This window comes from Centropristis striata, chromosome 7, assembly GCF_030273125.1.
Source record: "Centropristis striata isolate RG_2023a ecotype Rhode Island chromosome 7, C.striata_1.0, whole genome shotgun sequence".
NCBI classification, from domain to species: domain Eukaryota; kingdom Metazoa; phylum Chordata; class Actinopteri; order Perciformes; family Serranidae; genus Centropristis; species Centropristis striata.
The window spans coordinates 25,069,016-25,086,521 of NC_081523.1; the positions used below are offsets into that span (position 1 = coordinate 25,069,016).

Genomic DNA, 17,506 nt, shown 5'->3' on the forward strand with positions numbered 1-17,506 from the left:
CTCTAAACCGCAGTCGAAGAAACATGAGCATTGTCATTTCACCTGAACTGAAAACTCAGGGGTCGGATTTTCAGTCTTTACAGAGAATTCCAAAAAGGCATCTGGGCAGATTTTCACTGAAGAAAGCTGTTTTCAGCAACATGCAGATTTCCCCTGCAAAAAACATTTGAATTAAGTGGATATGAATGCCACTGAAAAACAGAAGGGTTGATATAATTACATTTGCAACATGTTACAAATTACCCTAAATGTTTGAAGTTAAAAAGCCACCATATACCTCAGGCTGCGTTTAAGTGGACTTCCAGTCCTGAATGAGTGTGCAGGAGCCACAATCCCTGACTGAACAGCTTTCTGTTGTCAATTAAGTCGACCACAACAACCACTAATAAAGAAATCAAGATGAACAAATACCTTTCACACAGCATGAACAATGTCTGTGTTTCTGAAACCCTGCAGAACCCCGTGGCTGCAGGGTATCTTATGGCTTCTATTTCATGTTGGTTACTGATTTAACCAACGTGAAATGGAAACCATTATCCCATTGGACGTAAACGGTGTCGCTTGCTGTGTGCCGGCATCAAAACCAGCATTTTTCAGCGTTACTGTAGAGACTTCTTAAATTAAACCAAGCACAGACAGCCTCAGTGCTGGGAACTTAAAGGTTCAATTTGTGCCAAGTCACTGAATTATTATCTGAGCTCTAAAACATCTAAATAACAGCAGCCTGAAAAGATCTGGCACATTCATTCAGTCTTTAAAGAGGTCGGTTGCTGTAGGAAACCAAATGCATGCAAAGTGGAGGGAAATGAGCAGAGACTCAACCACAACAATACATGCTTTAGAGCACAACAATAGAGTGCAGATATGTAGGCACAAAACCAAAAACATCAGATGTGTACAGTTTATAAAGCGAGTAAGAGTAAATATAATTATAGTTTTTACAAAAATGGGTTAGACCTTATATTAATCATCATTAATAAATGGTAAATTGTTTGTTTCAGTTAATGGTTATTTTACTCATACAACAATGAAATGATATTTACTAATTATTAGTGATGCTATAATTTATTCTAAAACACATTATTGTATTTTATATACTATATAAATGCAATACTAAATAGTGCATAATAAAATGCTTTTGCATTGTCCCTGACAAATAAAAAATAATAAATAGCCTTCAAATTATCAAAATGTGCCCAAAGAATGATTAATTGATTAAAAAAATAAATTATAATGATCCCTGGGAAATTGTATGGCAAATACAAACGTTTTAATTATTTTAATCCTTTGTTATCCCATATATCTGATATGACATGAGGACAAAGAATATATTGTATGTTGTTAAAAAGATAAATATAATCTTGCTGCATGTGTACAGTGTGTATGTAATAAAGCAATGAAACAATAGTGGAAAAAAAATAGTTTCCTGGTTGCAGTAAGCATCATGTCTCCAACTCACATTTTTTCAAAAATAAGACACAGCACTCAGTGGATTAAGGTATTCTTTGTAATTTTAATTCCCATAATTTAGTTTAAATGCAGACATTTTCTTCACTAAAATCTTAAATAAAACATTACAGTACGATATATGCAAATCAGAAGAGCTTTAAGATTTTTGTAGAAGCAGACTACAGTTTCTTTTGATTTTTTTTGTTCATTTATTTTTTTTAAACTTTCGAAGGACTGGACAGTTAAATAGCAGTAAACAGTAAAAAGACAACACAGAGCTGTAAAGCCTGCAGGCCAGCCAAGGAGCACATTCTATTACAAAACAGACCAGAAAACTAGAGACAGCACGCCACATCCAGATGAAGGTCTGAACTGATGCCCCTCCACCTCTGCTCCATACAAACAGGAGGGGGCGCTATTACACCAGGGCAGGTGGAGCTACACGAGCACAGAGTGACAGCAATGTAGTTGCACCTTCACAAGAAACAGCTTGTATTGCACATTCAGGGAGAAAGAAATGACACCTTCTGTTTCTCTACAAACACTGAACCGTTCTAATGCGGTAGAAGCGCAGAAACTCCCTTAACGGCAATGACACCACTCAGAGATGATGCTGGTCAGCTGACACGGACTGGTATAAAATGCTGTCCCTCTCTACGGGGAGGGAAAGTGTCGGACTGCGCCATCTAGTGGCGGCGTTCATACCTAGCCAGTTTCTTTTATTAAAGGTTAAAATTTACTTGCACAATTATTGGATTTCAGGATATAATATTTAAATAATGTATGAATAAAGATAGTTTTTATCTGTAATTCATAATATAACTAGACCCAAAGAGGTATGACTCATTTAAAGGCCCTGAAAAGTTTTATTTCTTTCCCCCCAAAAAAAAAAAAATCAGATTCTGCTATGAGTGATTGTCTTATATAAACACACTATTTTCTGCCAAAGTTTTGGTTATTTCACATGACAGATTTCTGAAGTGGGCGTGGCTCTTTTGTTGGAAAAGGTGAGTGCTAACTTCAATTTCAATGTTGTGTTCACTTCAAATGCAAAGCTAATGTTCACCCTATTTTTCAGTTTGATCAGGTTTGTTTATTCCCATGACAGTGTAGATATAAATTTATTTCTACCATCAATCATGGCTTAAATTTCTTCGATTGCTGCTTTTTACCAGTTGTGGAAGTCCCACATATAGGTTATGGTCTAATCAGTTCATAACATCATCTTGAGGAGCACACAGTTCTGTTAATTTCTCCGCCTTCTCCATGAACCGCTACTACAGCGGTTTGAACCCAAAACAAGCAGACTTTGCTGTGATTAAATAACGAACAAATCAAAAGGATGCCAAAATCTTTACATCCTGATCCAGACAGGCCTGAAAGAATGAATTAACACGTTTTTACACATCTGCAAGACAACAAGCAAACAACTTTTAAAATGCTTGTTTTCTGAATGGAGTTTGGCTCAATCAGGACAATTCTATGCTAAGCAGGAAAATCTTAACGCCGATGGGCTTTGTGGCTCAAGTTTGAAAAAAATTTGACTTGCGAGAATAGTACAACTTAGTTTCTTTGTATGTAAACGCACCACACAAAAACTGGCTTTGCGTTTGACGTGAACACAACAAAAAATGGGCTTTATTAATATTTAATAATATACAAAAATATGTCAAATTTGAAACCAAGTTTTCAGGGGCTTTAATATATAGTTAATCCCACTTTAACATTTTCCATGTAGCATTAGCTGCTTTAATTAAAATTTAACATGAGAGAATTTAAACTATTGTACAGATATGTTTAACGCCGTCACCAGAAGGCGGTTTTCACCTTTCCTCCCTGTCTTGAGCAGTGCGTCCCTTTTGGCCTATCAGGACTGAGAATGCATGAAAAAACATAAAAAGATGACAGTGTGAGTTACAGAAGGGGAAGCAGAGCCTGGTGATACAGAACAAACCAGATGTTTGACCTCAGTCCAGCAAAACTCATAATCCAACATGAGGAAAGTGTCTCATGTAACTGTTTGCTTAACTAAACACAAGAGAAACAAACATCCACCAGCTGCAGACAGATCTTATCATTTGCCATAGAGCAGCTTTCACCAGCTGAAATATGATTACTAACATTATTTTCTTAGCACTCGACAACAACGGTTTAACTACTTATTACATGCTAACAAAATAATTGTTTAATCTTGGATAAATGACATGGTGCTCAAATGTTACTAATAGTGTTACATGCTTCTTTATATTAGAATATGAACAAAATAACCATCAGCTTTTTTTTTGAGACCAATATAAAAACTCTCTATGGCAAAACACTGAGGATTTAAAGCTAGTGGAACAGAAGCTAATCTGAAAGTTTTTTTCTCCATCAGGTGATCTCTTTTATACAGATGTTAGCAGTTACATTAGCTTGCTTTTATGACAATAGTGAAACATCTGATTGACTTCCTACAGCATTGTGCAGAGTGCACAAAGAGAATTTGAACACACCAGCTCTGTGCAGCCCCCTGTGTGACACACACCTCATGGAAGAATGAAAGGGTACGAGCTTCAAGAGTGGTTACCTGCCAGAACAAGGAAACAAATGTCCTCACAGTCCAGTTATCCATTACCGAGTTTAAGATTTAAGTTTCTCGACTACTACATAGTAGAGAGTAGAGATTTTTTTGCTTCGGCGAGCAGTCGTCCTGGTTTTAGCAAGATGCCGTCACAGCTCATGATCAAAAGCAGTAGGGAAACAAAATTACAAAGTGTTTTCATCTAAAATTCAAAAATAAAAATGGTAAATTTAAAAATCTGATCTATTGGCAACCGACACGTCAATCTACATGTTAGAAGAACACACTGGGCTGGGAGGAAGTGTGGCACATGGCACCAGCGAGGCGAGACTCTCCTGTAATAAGACCGTTTTCTCAGTATCATGGTGATCGTATAACAACTAGTCCCTGTTTTCCAGTGTCCCCATCAACCCCGCAGTGTGTCCTCCACAGTGTCTGGAAGCTCACCCAGGTTAAAACTCAGATATGGTAGAAAAATATATAGTCTGGATGAAATTTCTCTAAGTCATTCTCTTCATTACTGAATTGCACCCATACATGTAGCGTCAACGCATTGCAGTAGCAGTGTAAAGTGACGGGACCATGATTAGCACGACTGCTACGACAAAATAAACGAGTCGTCGCATGCACACTTGCTCTCGCTCTCTTTCTCTCTCTAGACACTTCAGGTTATTTTTTTTTAACTTGCATTTAAAAAAAATCATGGTTAATAGTTTGTCTTTCATTGGCATCATTAGGCAACATTTTTTTCAGATACTCTACAATATGGTTACCATGTAAACACCACAGTACTTAATTATTTTACTGTATCTGCACAAAAGAAAAACACAATGTTACAAGGCAAGTGGCTACTTAAGCATAGATTTGTTCATGAGAAGAAAAAAAAAATTAGGAAACACACCACGAGAACAACAAAAAAAAAACTTGCAACACCTGGCATTGAGTTTGTTCAAATAAAAAAAGCTTTAGACTTTGTTCATCTACAGGTCAGGTGACCCTGTTAAAAAGCTGGTGATGATCAGTTCTATCCCCCTCATACGCTTTAATTCAACATGATCCGAAGACAAAAAGTCTTGTGATATTTTCGTGACCTCGCTGGGCTTCGATTCAGCCCAAAACTTGACCCTATGATGACTAGCTAACCTTTAGCACTTTGATTGAAACACACGTGATCAATACACTAAATGCTTCTACAGTTCAAACAGTTTGAGGAGCTACACGTGTGGCTGGGGTTGGATTCCCCTTTTATCGTTCCACCTCTGCATAACTGGCTGAGTTAAAATACAAGGTGTTTGATATGACACAGAATCGCCGTCTTGACGTGACAAAAGGCTGACACCGAGGTTCAGGGCTACAGAAACAGATCAACCCTGGGACTAAGACAAGTAATCTGACGGGTGTGAGATCTGAAATGACCCCGATGTGGACAGGGCAGAGGTCCGTCATTGGCAGGGAGCCTTTAATATGAGGAAATGACTCCAGTAGCTGAGTGGTAGATATGAAAACAAAGGCATACGGATGAAGATATGTGAACGTTTTATGGGACCATATGAGCGCTTTTGTCTCTGTTCAGTTTTAGTGTTTTGGCTTCTGCTGCACCTAAACCTCTAAAACTTTAAATCTCTCGAAACACACCTAAACATTTAACAACTTTCTGCTGATAGTGTTGAATTTACTGATGCGATAAAGTCTTCTAGAAGGAATGAAATATCTCCAGTTTTCTCTGCTGAGAATAATAACTTTGTAAATTTAAATACTATTTCCAATCAATATACTTCTGCAAACCTCGGAAAAACAGCAGCCTGTCAAGTGTGTGTGCTCATAGTGTGCGTTCTCTGGGAGGAAACACACTGTATAATATGACATCATGAAGGAGTGACGAGCCCCCCACCCCCCCACTCCATACTATGTTAAAAACAAACCATGACCCCCCCCCCATCCCGCCTCCCCAAAACTCTTTAAGGACATTATTTACAGTACAAATTACAGTATATTACATCATTAAAAAATATGAGATCTATCTCTAAAAACATACGGGAGCTCTTGACAAAAATCAACTCTTTAGCAAATCAGGTTTCTGTGGTATCATGTGGAGAAAAAAAATCAGAGTGACAGTCCCACCACCCCTCTCTGAGACGTCCTTTCCTTTTGGCCCTAGTTGTACCTGGCTAGCATGTCAAAGTGAGATGATGGATGGGTTGGTTTACCACACGCACATCTTTTCTTAGTTGTTTTTTTTAAAGCAAGCCGCGATACAACAAATCACAGTCTAATACAACAATATGTACAGGTTTTTTTCTGGCATTTTGGAACTATATTAATGAGCACTTGACCGACTGCTACCTGGGTTTGCAGGCACGAAGATCGAGTTTTACTGCAGTTTAGATGTGCAGGATTTTTTTCAGTCGTGTGCCGTCTTTTTATTTTTTTGATTAATGAAGAGACAGTAAATGGCCGCCACGGTTTCTCCAACAACCACAATTGTTGTTAGTAGTTACTGGAAATCTCCCTATTATTGTCATATTTACAGCAGATTGAATGGTACGGTGAACACGTTGGTTACACGCTTTCTTATGCACCCAAAAAAAAAAAAAAGAATAAATAAAAACCGATCAGAAACTCAAATGAGTCAAAAAAGATCTCTGGACTACGGAGCCAGGCAGCATATGAACCAACCCTCCTCACATCCACAGTACAACCAAGTCCATCTGTAAACCTCTGCTGCTTCCTTTCCTTCTCTTCCTCCTCTCTTTATTTCCTCCTCTTTTATCTGCACCCCTGACACTTGAGCTGTGATTTTTACCCAAGTTTCCCTCTCTGTCTCTCTTTCTACGACTCTCTCTTCCTCCTCTGTTCTCCCTCCCAGCCGTGCGCCCTCACACGTAGGGCAGGATGCCGTAGACGAACAGGGCCATGACGGCGGCGCTGAACAGGCCGGCCACGGGCACCGTGACGAACCACGCCAGGAAGATGTTCCTGAAGAGGCGCCAGTCCACCGCTTTCTGGGAGCGGATCCAACCGACAGCCACGACCGAGCCCACCTGGAGGCCGCAGCCAGGGAGGGAGAGAGAAAACAATCAGCAGCGGAACAGAACAAAATATTTAAAGAAGGCAAAGTCAATGTGAAGAGCTGCAGGTTGTTCAGGCTTTTCTTCTGCTGATCATTTCACATTATGTCAGCTTGTATTCATCTACTTTTTACATACTGCATGTTTAGCCATTTCTTATCCATCCAACTTTGAGAGATTTGATTTGCTAAAGTTAAAAGTAATTTTTGATGATTTAATATATGGTAATTATTGTTTTGTAAGATGATTACACATGCATTATCAATATTTTTGTTAGAATAAAATAATTATAATACTTCAGCAGACCAAAAAGATCCACAGATATAAACAAAAACATGATATGACTCAACATAACGAAATGAAAAGCCTGCAACCAGCCTTCAGCTTTTCAGAACCAGCTTGGTTCAAAATGTCGGAGCAGTGTTAGTCCGAGCAAGCAGATTGTAAAAGTTACTGCTACCTAAATTGAATTTCTGGGCATGGACGTCTGAAATGAGCACTTCTGGTGTATTTTTTTTGGTTTTCTCAGCTAATTTAATTCTTCCTGCTCATGTCAGACATCCACAAATAAACTAGTCTCTCACCTTTATTCAAGTAACCAAATCGGAACAGTAGGAATAAGTTTGGAGAGAACACATTTCAATCACGAGTGTGTTGGAGTGGCATGTGCAGTGACTGGTTTCAGTTATGACTCTGCAGGTGGGCGGGAGTTAAACTGTGCCTGCTCTTATACGGCCAGAGAAACACGAGACGCCTTCTGTCACACTCGTGACTAAATGTGGAAGGTCAATAGAGGCCGGTGGCGTTTGTGGTCGATAGGTCGGTCTAACTCGATGTTAAGAAGGAAATGCAGGCCGACTTTCTGCTTCTCAGAAAGTTAAATTACTTCTTCTGCATTTGGGTAATTAGCATTATTCTAAGCCGTCTTTCAAAAAGCCTGTGTGGAACAATATCTAAACTTTGTGGTCAAGATTTTTGTTTACAGCCAATTGTAGTATGTCAGGCATGCAGCAGCAAAGCCTGAACTCAGTGTGACCTCAGTGTTTGTGCTGCTGACTGCCTGTAGAGCTTTTGAAACAACTAGTCACTGCACATAATCTCGCCAGCGCTGGGCATCAATTCAGTTTGATCTGCACAGAAGTGAAGGAGCCAAATAACATAAAAGAAAATCTGAAGTGAGACAAAACCAAATGGATGCCCAGCGCTGCTCCTTCACACTCACTCTCTCTCTCTGGGAGATGTTTACAGATGTTGTTGGCTACTTTCTGAAAATGTCAAAGTTGCTGTTAACATTTCTTAAAATTGAGAAACTATATCACAAGTTCATTAGCATTTTTAAAGTACAGATTTCGTCCAACAGCGTCTGTGCACGTCTCCCACACAATCATTAAATCAAGTCAGATAACCACCACAGTAATATATCTCTAACCATCAGTACATTTAGCAAATTGGCAGTTAATTATCCAAGGAATTAGGGGAGTGACAGGGGTACGAGGAGGTGAGAAGTGAAAATGAGGTCTGGATGATAATGATGTTTAGACAAATTGATCATCAGCGATTAAATATCAGTTTTGAGTCTTGTGCAGTTTTCCTTCAGCAGACTGTTGACATATTGGAAGTTTTTATTTTAAAAAGTGTCATGCTACTTTTACGTTTCACAGATGCAGCTATTACGTAGTAAAAACCCTTGTTTAAATCCCAATTTGAATGCAATGTTTATTTGCTTTCTGTCTGAGTTACACAAGATCAATACTACTCTGTCTGTCTGTTAAGTACGAGGCTATAGTTAGCAGCAAGTAAGCTTAGCTACATAAAGACTAGAGTAATCAAGAGAAAACAGCTTGCCGATCTTCGTCCAACATAACCTGTGTACCAGCACCTCTGACACACACTAATTAACATGCATTATCTCGTTTGTTTAACAGCAACCTGACTGCATCCGGCTCTTGACTGCACCATGCGAAGACGCTGCTAACAAAGTTAGCTTCTATACTTTGAGATTTACCAAAAGACAAGTTTGCCGCTATTTAAATGTACAGTGCCATGGGTATGCATTGCTATGGCTCTATCCTGATTGACAGGTTGCTGTGGTTGCAACTTGTCAATCACAAGGTAGCCACACCTAAAGCACACCCTGCTTTTTCATCTATTTTATTCTAAATGGGACCATAATATACAAAATTAACATTATGCTGTATTGAAGTCTTCAAACCAGCGATTGAGACCATAAACTCATTATGAGAATGTTTGCTGAGACAATAAATCAAGTGAGAAATATAACAATTTCCTCATAGACTTCTATACAATGCAGCCAAAAAAAGTCTCCCCCTGCCGGTCATTAAAAAGAATGCAAGTTTTAAGCCTGATTTCCACCGGGCGCGTTACTGCAGCGTAACGTCAGCGTCGCGTATGACGTTGCAAATAGGTAACACTCTAATCAATGAGAGCATTTCCACCGGGCGCGTAGCGTAACGTTACTGCAGCGTCGCGTCATCGTCTCTACGCGAGCATTAGGTAGGACTTCTATTTCTCCGCGAGACGCTGCCAACTCGCGTGAATCTCAACAGAGCAGATCGCACCAGAAAGGAAGTCCGACTCAGATTCAGCGTAAAACACTTCCGCCCCTTTCAAAATAAAACACAATACGCAGTTCATGCAGCCTAAAACTACTTCACATCAACATTATGTTATGACCGGGGCACCAGATCGGCAATCAATCAATCAAAGGGTCTCAGAGGATCGGCGACACGGAAGACAAGAGACTAATTGTTGAAGTGGAACATCATACAATCATTTATGACATAACATATTGTTTTTATAAGGATAGATGGTCAGATCAACATATCTTTCACCTCAGAGAAGCAAAGTAAGTTGGTTTTTGTTGTTGTTGTTTACTTTATACACACAGTTTATCCATAGACTGTATAAATAGAGTTTAAAGTTTATCACGGGAGCTTGCGGTCTCCCGTATGGTCAGGATTATCGCGTGATCTCGTTATCTCGCGTGTATACGGCCGGCTCGCTAAACTGACGTGCTGCTGCAGTAACGCGTCCGGTGTGAATTGACAAGACGCAGCAAAAACGCTGTGGAGACGTGCTGCTGCAGTAACGCGTCCGGTGGAAATCCCCAGTAAGGCACTTTAACTTCTTTTATATGGTCCATGGTCTCAACTATTTACGAAAAGAAAATGTCTCTGCTCCAAAAAGTACGGTTCAATAGATACAGTGACATACTATTCTATATCTAATAAGCATGCATCAAATTTCAAAATTTTTCATACAAAAGGTCCCCTTTAAGGCAAACATGGAGGGTTTATTACCGGAGGAAAACTGCACGAGAGATCAAAAAAGCAACTTCGGGAGTTGTGATTGGCTTTGGCGATTGAAAGCTACAGGTGAAGCGATGAAGTGGCTTCACTACCAAGGACACCAATACCTTGCAGTGGGTGGAGCTTATTGGGATGCCCACATTTGATGCAACAAGCACTGTTAGCGCACTCATTACTTCAATGCAAAATCCGCTGTAAAGACAGATGAGTGGAGAGACAGAGAAAGATGGAGAGGGAGAGGTAAAAAAGTGGAAAACAAGTGTGGCAGGTGGGGTCGGGGGTGGAGGCTGGTGGTGGGGGCGGGGCTGGGGAGTCCACACACCAAACCATGCCAGTGCTGAGAGGGCAAAAATGGAAGAGAGTTGGCGGAAATGAAACAGAGCATGAGACACCATGTTGATGTGGAGGGAGCAGTGGGAGGGTTGGGGCTGGAGTGAGTCTGTCGCATCTTCCAGCCTGGAGCCGATGTTCCTGGGGAAAAAAACAGGGGAGAGGGGCTGCACACTGCTGCCTGGGGCGGTCTGGGCACCACTCGAAATGTCTGATTGTCTTTTAATGCAAAGAAAGGAATCTTTGCTATCTGATGAAATACTTTTTATCAGGGCATCTTTGCAGAAAAAGGGCACAGATTAGATTGCATAAATATGGTCCAAAAAAATCTACTGAATTATCAATTTGCGAGACTAAAGTTGTGTGAGTATTTCCAGCCCGACGCCCTGGGAGGCAGCGTCAGCTCCCTGTCCCCTGGAAAGGCCTGGAGGGCAGTTGAGAGGCCAGCTGGGGGGCCACTCAGTCATACCTTGCAGTGCGTGGTACTGACAGGGATTCCGATATTGGATGCAAACACGACTGTGACTGCAGAAGCCAGTTCAATAGTGAATCCACTGTGGAGGAGGGAGGGGAGAGGAGGGGGGAACAAAGAGAGATCCTTCATTGTAACGTCTGGAGTGTGCTGCTGATGGCACGGTCCACATTCAAAGTAAAACCATGATAGAACAGTTCTTTAAAGTACGTTCAACATTCACAGGAAAAGGAAACAAGATATACGATAAACACACACCCATCTCTCTCTGAAAAACACATACACAAACAGGAAAGACAGCAATTATATCAGATCCCTTAATGTCAGTACGAGACAGTGAATTCATTACCAGCGAACACACTGGTTGAATCCAGGGGCAAGACAGAAAATGCATTAGGTGAGAAAATAACAGACAAAGTCGTTCGTCAAAGACATCTTAGTTCTGCCTGAAAATGTAGATATGCTGGTACTCCTTATACAACAAGCCAGGAACACAGGCAAAGCTTTAGTTTTACCATCAATCTCCCATCAACAGTGAGGTAAGGCTCTGGGGACAGACACTGTTGACATTTAATTGGTCATGAACAGCGAGGGCCAATAGCTCTCCCAGCAGTGTTCTAATGATTTGACTCGAGTCAATCCTGAACATCACTTTTACCCATCTGTAAAAGGATGTTCGTCCTTACTGCCTGTGCAGAAATAATTAAGACTGGTGTGTGATGTCCTGGTGGGGTAGGGGTTGAAGACGTGACGTAGCATGTCTCTGTCTCATTCTTTCTTTCTTCTCATTTTACTTTCACTTCTCTGGTGAATGCTCACTAACAATGCAAAAAAATGCCCAAGATGCATTAAAGAACACACAACAAAAGTGTAAATAAGGAAGTAATCCCTTATTACAGGGACAGTATAGCTTTTTAAGAGTAAAGTTCAAGCACTTTTCAAGCACTTTCAAGGAAAACTTTCCAGACTCACTAACCCTGTATCATCACATCTAAATTACTACTTTAAATGCTACATTTTCTGTATGTCACTTTGTTTATTTTACCAACTGTTCATACTTAATTTTTTAAATATATTATACAATATCTGGTTAATATAAGTGATTGTGTATGAAACACCAGTTAATGTTGAAAATCAGACCTATTCCTAACCCTGTCTAATTTTATATTTAATGTTTTTCACTTCCATTAACGCACTCATGTTTAATTTGTTTGTCCGTGTGCAACTTTGACCAGAAACTGTGATGTGAGCTCTTGACTTTCCAATTTCCCTACTCTGACGAATCAAAATGTTTTCTGTGAAAAAGGCCAATTCATCAGCAATGACAGAGGAGAGAAGTCTTTTTTCAGGACAGTCACATTTTGTCAGCATCCCAGTCTGCTGCAGATAAGCAGACACTCCAACTCTAAGGCCAACTATAAACATTTGTGAAGCGAGCCAATTATATAAGTGTGCCACACAGGATGAGCTCATCACAGAGAGACTTGGTGAGGCCAGATAGATGTGCAGCAGTCAGTCCCTGTAGTAGTTCAACAGGAAAACTGAAAATCCACATTTTGGGTTTGAAACAGTTTTTACTGCTGTGATACACAGCACTGTCCAAGTGCCAGCCGTGCCTTCACAGTGTACAGACACACAGACGCACTTTCCTGTCCTTGCCCCAAACAAACTTCTTTGTCAGACTGATGCATGGAAACAGACACTGGAGGAAGGAGAGCCTTTACAACTGTGGACCAGAGCAAATTTGTCTTTGAGTCCTGGCAAAAGACTAAGCTGGTGATGGAAAGAGGGTGATTAAGAACGAAAGAAAGGGAGGCACACAGCAAGAGAGAGGGGCCAAGGAGAAGGAGAAATGAAGAGAGAGGGGGAAATAATGAGAGCGAGAACAATCGCGGGACTTTGTGGAAGAGAGGGAAAGATTTAAAGGTGAGACGCCACTAAAAAGCAAGACATAAAGATGCAGCGAGGAGACGAAAATGGGAAGGAATGAAGAAAAGGAAGAAGTGAGGGCAAGGAGAAAAACACAAGGGTTAACCGCAAAAATAGAGATTTACAGGAGAGGGTAGGAGGAGGACAGAGGGGAAAAAGAAAAGCGCAAAGAGAAGGAGTCAGACTGGCGTCCCTCCCTGCGGTTGGAGGAGAGAAGCCAGGGTTCCCACTGTGGTTCGCCCCTCCCTCACCCTTCCTGCTTTATTTCTCTTCATCCAGAATGCCAAACAACTTCCTGTTACCCTGTGTGATGTCTCTGCCAGGAAACAGAGTGCACGCACACACGCACACGCACGCACACGCACACGCACACACACACACACACACACACACACACACACACACACACACACACACACACGATAATATGTGTGCATGCATGTGCACGTACAGTGCATTCACCACAGCGACCTGCAGGCATAGAGGCTAGCTTTCTCCAGCTGACACGATACACACAAACATACCGGTACTTGAGGTAACACACACACATACATACTGTTCACCTAATGCGTGGGAAGACGAAGGGACAGCAAGAGAAAGACAGAGAGAGAGGAAGATCGATCTCAAGGACAGAGGAGCAGCAGTAGTTGAGGATGCGTGATGTCCGCTGCTTAGGTTGTGGGACGAAGTGTGCCCTAGGGCTTTATGTGTTGTGCTCCAAAAGACTACTTATTTATTCAGAAATATTATGTAATAAGTTGAAGGGCTGGTGAAAAATAGAGAGTGTATCATTCCGACTTCATTCTCTATGCAAAGGGCAGCTACAGAGAACATTATCACAGTAGATTTCTGCACAAAGCAGTAAAGAATTTGTTCTAGCAAAGATTAACTTTGAGACTGTGTGGTTACCAGTTATGGACAGAATGTCCTCTATGAGGTTTTCCAATGAAACCTCAAATGTCCGCTGTCAAATTTTATTATCCTAAAAAAATAAGTTTTAATCCTCAAAGAAAATCCTAAAATTCAATAAAGGGATTCATCTGATTAAATTACTTCTTTTAATTGATTTACTGTAATAGTGTTTGAGCTGAAATAGATTTTTTTGTTATTGTTGTTAATGCAATTTATGGAGCTGTTAGATTGCTAATCGACCCTCCATGTGCAGCAAGAGGGAGAGACAACAGTTTTTGACTGCAGTGAATATGTTGTTGTGAAAGGCTAAATGGCAAAAAATAAAGACTGAAGCAAAGTATTTTGTTAGAAAAAAAAACATTTTGAATTTTGGAAATGACTGCATCTAACTTTTTGAGACATCATCTAACTAAAGTATAATATGCTAAATCCTATAATGCTAATAATATTAGTGTAGCCTAATGTTTATTATTTATCTATCGACAGAATGAATAATAATATAAATAAAGAAAACATATTCATGAAATATCTCTACATTTTGTATGTAAGTAATCAATCAAATTGTATTTAGTGTACCCTCTTGATGAGAGATATCAACAAATAATTACAAATCTAATCTTTGACAGATGCAACTGACAGAAAATGCAAATACAACATTGTACTTGCAGGTTGCCTGTGTAGTAAAATGTATTTTTCCCTGCAGCAGCAGCAGCAGCAGGAGCAGCAGCTCTGTTTGGGAAGTAGAGAGTGGTTAATGAGTGCACACTTGAGACAAATACCTTTGATTAGTCAGAGTCAGGTTTACTGTACCTGTAAACAGGCAGCACATGAGGCAACAGAGCATGTGATTGTACTGCCTTCGTGCATTGAACTGCCAGCACAGTGAGGATTTATAGACGCCAGTTGAACTGTAATTACTTGTTCAATAACTTTTAACAGCCTTTTTAAAGACATTGTGTGTGTTCAACTGTGTGCACATCAACACTTACCGAGAACGTTGTTTCACCTGCTGGACTCGTGTGTCAGCATGTCGAGGCTTTTTTGGAGTTGGAAAAGTTTGCCTCTGCCACAAACAGTTTTTCTCTCTCACCTATTTGCATATATACAGACACAGATACACACACTCTCTCCCGTGCGGTGGCGATCTCACCTTGAGGGGGTGATGGGAGTCAGGTCTTTCCCCATAGTCTGGATGACGCGGCGGCCCCACACCCACAAGCCAGCGCAGATGCCGATGCCACCGTAAAACAGCAGCCAGATGGGAGTGGCGGCGTCCTGCATCACACCGCCCTGATCGTAGATCATCCACAGCGCCACCAGGGGCCCGATGGCATTACTGTGGAGATGAGAGAGCAGATTATAACCTCAGGCAGCTATTCCAGTATTTATGCGAGGCAGAAATGCAGCAGAGTGAGGCTGGTTGATTTGTTTGGCACAGAATCTGATAGACATTTTAGGAATAACAAAATATTTGATGTTACTCGTGTAATGTTATTTGACAAGTGCGTTGTGGAAATGTCAGCACCTGACATCGTTGCCTCCGTGAGCGAAGGAGCCGAAGCAGGCGGTGAGGATCTGCAGGAAGTGGAAAAGCAGGAACACTTCTGGTTTATCCTTCTCCTCGTGATCCTCCTCAGCGAGGTCGTCCAGAGGCATCGGAGCTGGAGCCCCTTCTTCGTCCACGCCCTCCAGCTCCGTGGCCAGCTTCATCTCCACCCCACCCTCCTCCGCCTCGATCTCAGCCTCCGCCACGGCGTTACAGTACGAGGAGTAGCTGTCGTATCGCACCCTCTTCTTAGAGTAGGACACGCTGTTGCTCCTGCCGCCTCCGCCCTCTCCCACCAGCTTTTCACTGTCATCGCGTGACTCCGTGCGAATGAGTGGTTGGACGGGCATGCCACATATAGCTGCTGTGTAGCAGGTGTAGCTGTTGTTGCGCCGCAGCAGGCGGTAGTTGTTGTCCGGCGGGCCGGCGTTGGAGCCCGAGCGGTCGCTGTCATCCATGCGGCCCAGGTGGATTTTGTGAAGCAGGTCTTTGTACAGACCTGAGTCTTTGTGCACTGTGTGGTACACCTGGCCATCGCTGCGCATGTGGCCATCAAAGCTGAAGCTGCCATTGGAGATGGGTGACTTGAGGCAACCGTTGGTCATCGAGTGGGTCCGGCCTGAAGGAGAAAAGATTCAAGTATTCACTTGCATTTACATCTTCTTCTACTAACAGAAACTAAAAAGGGATCTAAAGAGAGAAGGAGACTGTAGAGAAGCTGCATTTCTAAATTTGGCACTTTAAGCCTGAAAGGGACTTGAAGCCATTTAATTTTTTGCGTAAAAATTACTGTTTTTAGGCTGAAAAGGTATGGAATACCCTATTTTGGAGTTTTTTTCTCTCTTCCTAATATCCCTAACCTCTCAACCGGACCACAGTTACTGTCCTGGTGCTCTTTGTCCTTCACAAAAAGATACATCGGACAACTGACCTCAAATAATCATATAGTCTTGTTTTACCGTAGACCCTGCCATTTGGCAGGACGTTGCCTCCGTTAGCCAGGTTGGTGAGCTCTCCACTGGAGTCACGAGTGCTCCGATCACCGCTGCCCCCTGTGAGCGGCACCACAGCCTCATCTGTGCCCTTGGCCCCCGGTAGCTCCTTGAAGACGGGGCTCTCCTCCTCCTCTTCAGGTATCTTGTCCAGACTCTCATCAGATATCCTGGATAGAGCCTGCTCCTTCTTTAGACGACCTGGAGGAAATCAAGTGATGGATTAACACCAGAAAGACAAAATATCACAATAACAATGCTAACAGGGCCTTGTATACTAATTATGAGGAACATACCACAACTTTATTCACATGTCAGGCTTATATTCTAATATATCTGTGAGATCATTAACAGTGAAACATATAAAGTCCCATCGTCGTCGAAAAGACTGAGGTTTAACAGAAAAGTTATGATGATTTCCAAAAAGCGTAATCTGATTAAATCAATTCATGGGTTTCTCAACTTAATTACTAATTTGGCACACAGATAATATTGTTTTCAGTATAATTTGTCCAAGCATGTTCTGTTGAAACCAAAAACATTAAAAAAAAAAAAATCAATTAGAAAACGTCTTATTTCAGGTCAGAAAAAGAGAAACTATGCAGCAACATTCCACAAACACAATTACAGCCATCAGCTGATCCAAACTAATCCCAGTGGTGACAAACCTGATGCCCCCCAAATTCCTCGAAGCACGCCTCAGTACAAACACATAAACTCAGCCATTGCTTGTTACACTTTGACAGATACAGCAATATCCAGATAAGGGCCGTTAATATCGTCTATAATCCTTAAAGGCATTCAGAGGTCACGAAGTGTTGAGCAACAGGTCGAATCGGTTGCACTCGTGTGCCATGTCGAAGAACGTTTGGAAAAGGAAAAAAATTATATTTTAAGCCTCAGTTTGAATGTTTCCGCT

General features: G+C 41.3%; 1 protein-coding gene across 4 annotated transcripts in view; it reads right to left on the bottom strand.

Moving 5' to 3' along the window:
- Positions 1-2,327: 2,327 nt before the first annotated feature.
- Positions 2,328-17,506, bottom strand: part of slc20a2 (solute carrier family 20 member 2) — a 53,750-nt gene continuing 38,571 nt past the window's right edge. For 3 of the 4 annotated variants that reach the window (XM_059336317.1, XM_059336320.1, XM_059336318.1), the window contains exons 7-11: positions 16,555-16,788; positions 15,575-16,214; positions 15,200-15,385; positions 11,206-11,290; positions 2,328-7,050 (exon numbers count right to left, since the gene is read on the bottom strand). In XM_059336317.1, coding sequence (XP_059192300.1) covers positions 6,886-7,050; positions 11,206-11,290; positions 15,200-15,385; positions 15,575-16,214; positions 16,555-16,788 — 1,310 coding nt within the window. In that variant the 3' untranslated portion in view covers positions 2,328-6,885. Of the gene's footprint in view, positions 7,051-10,513; positions 10,599-11,205; positions 11,291-15,199; positions 15,386-15,574; positions 16,215-16,554; positions 16,789-17,506 lie in introns of all 4 variants that reach the window. The other variant, XM_059336319.1, reaches the window with a different exon arrangement.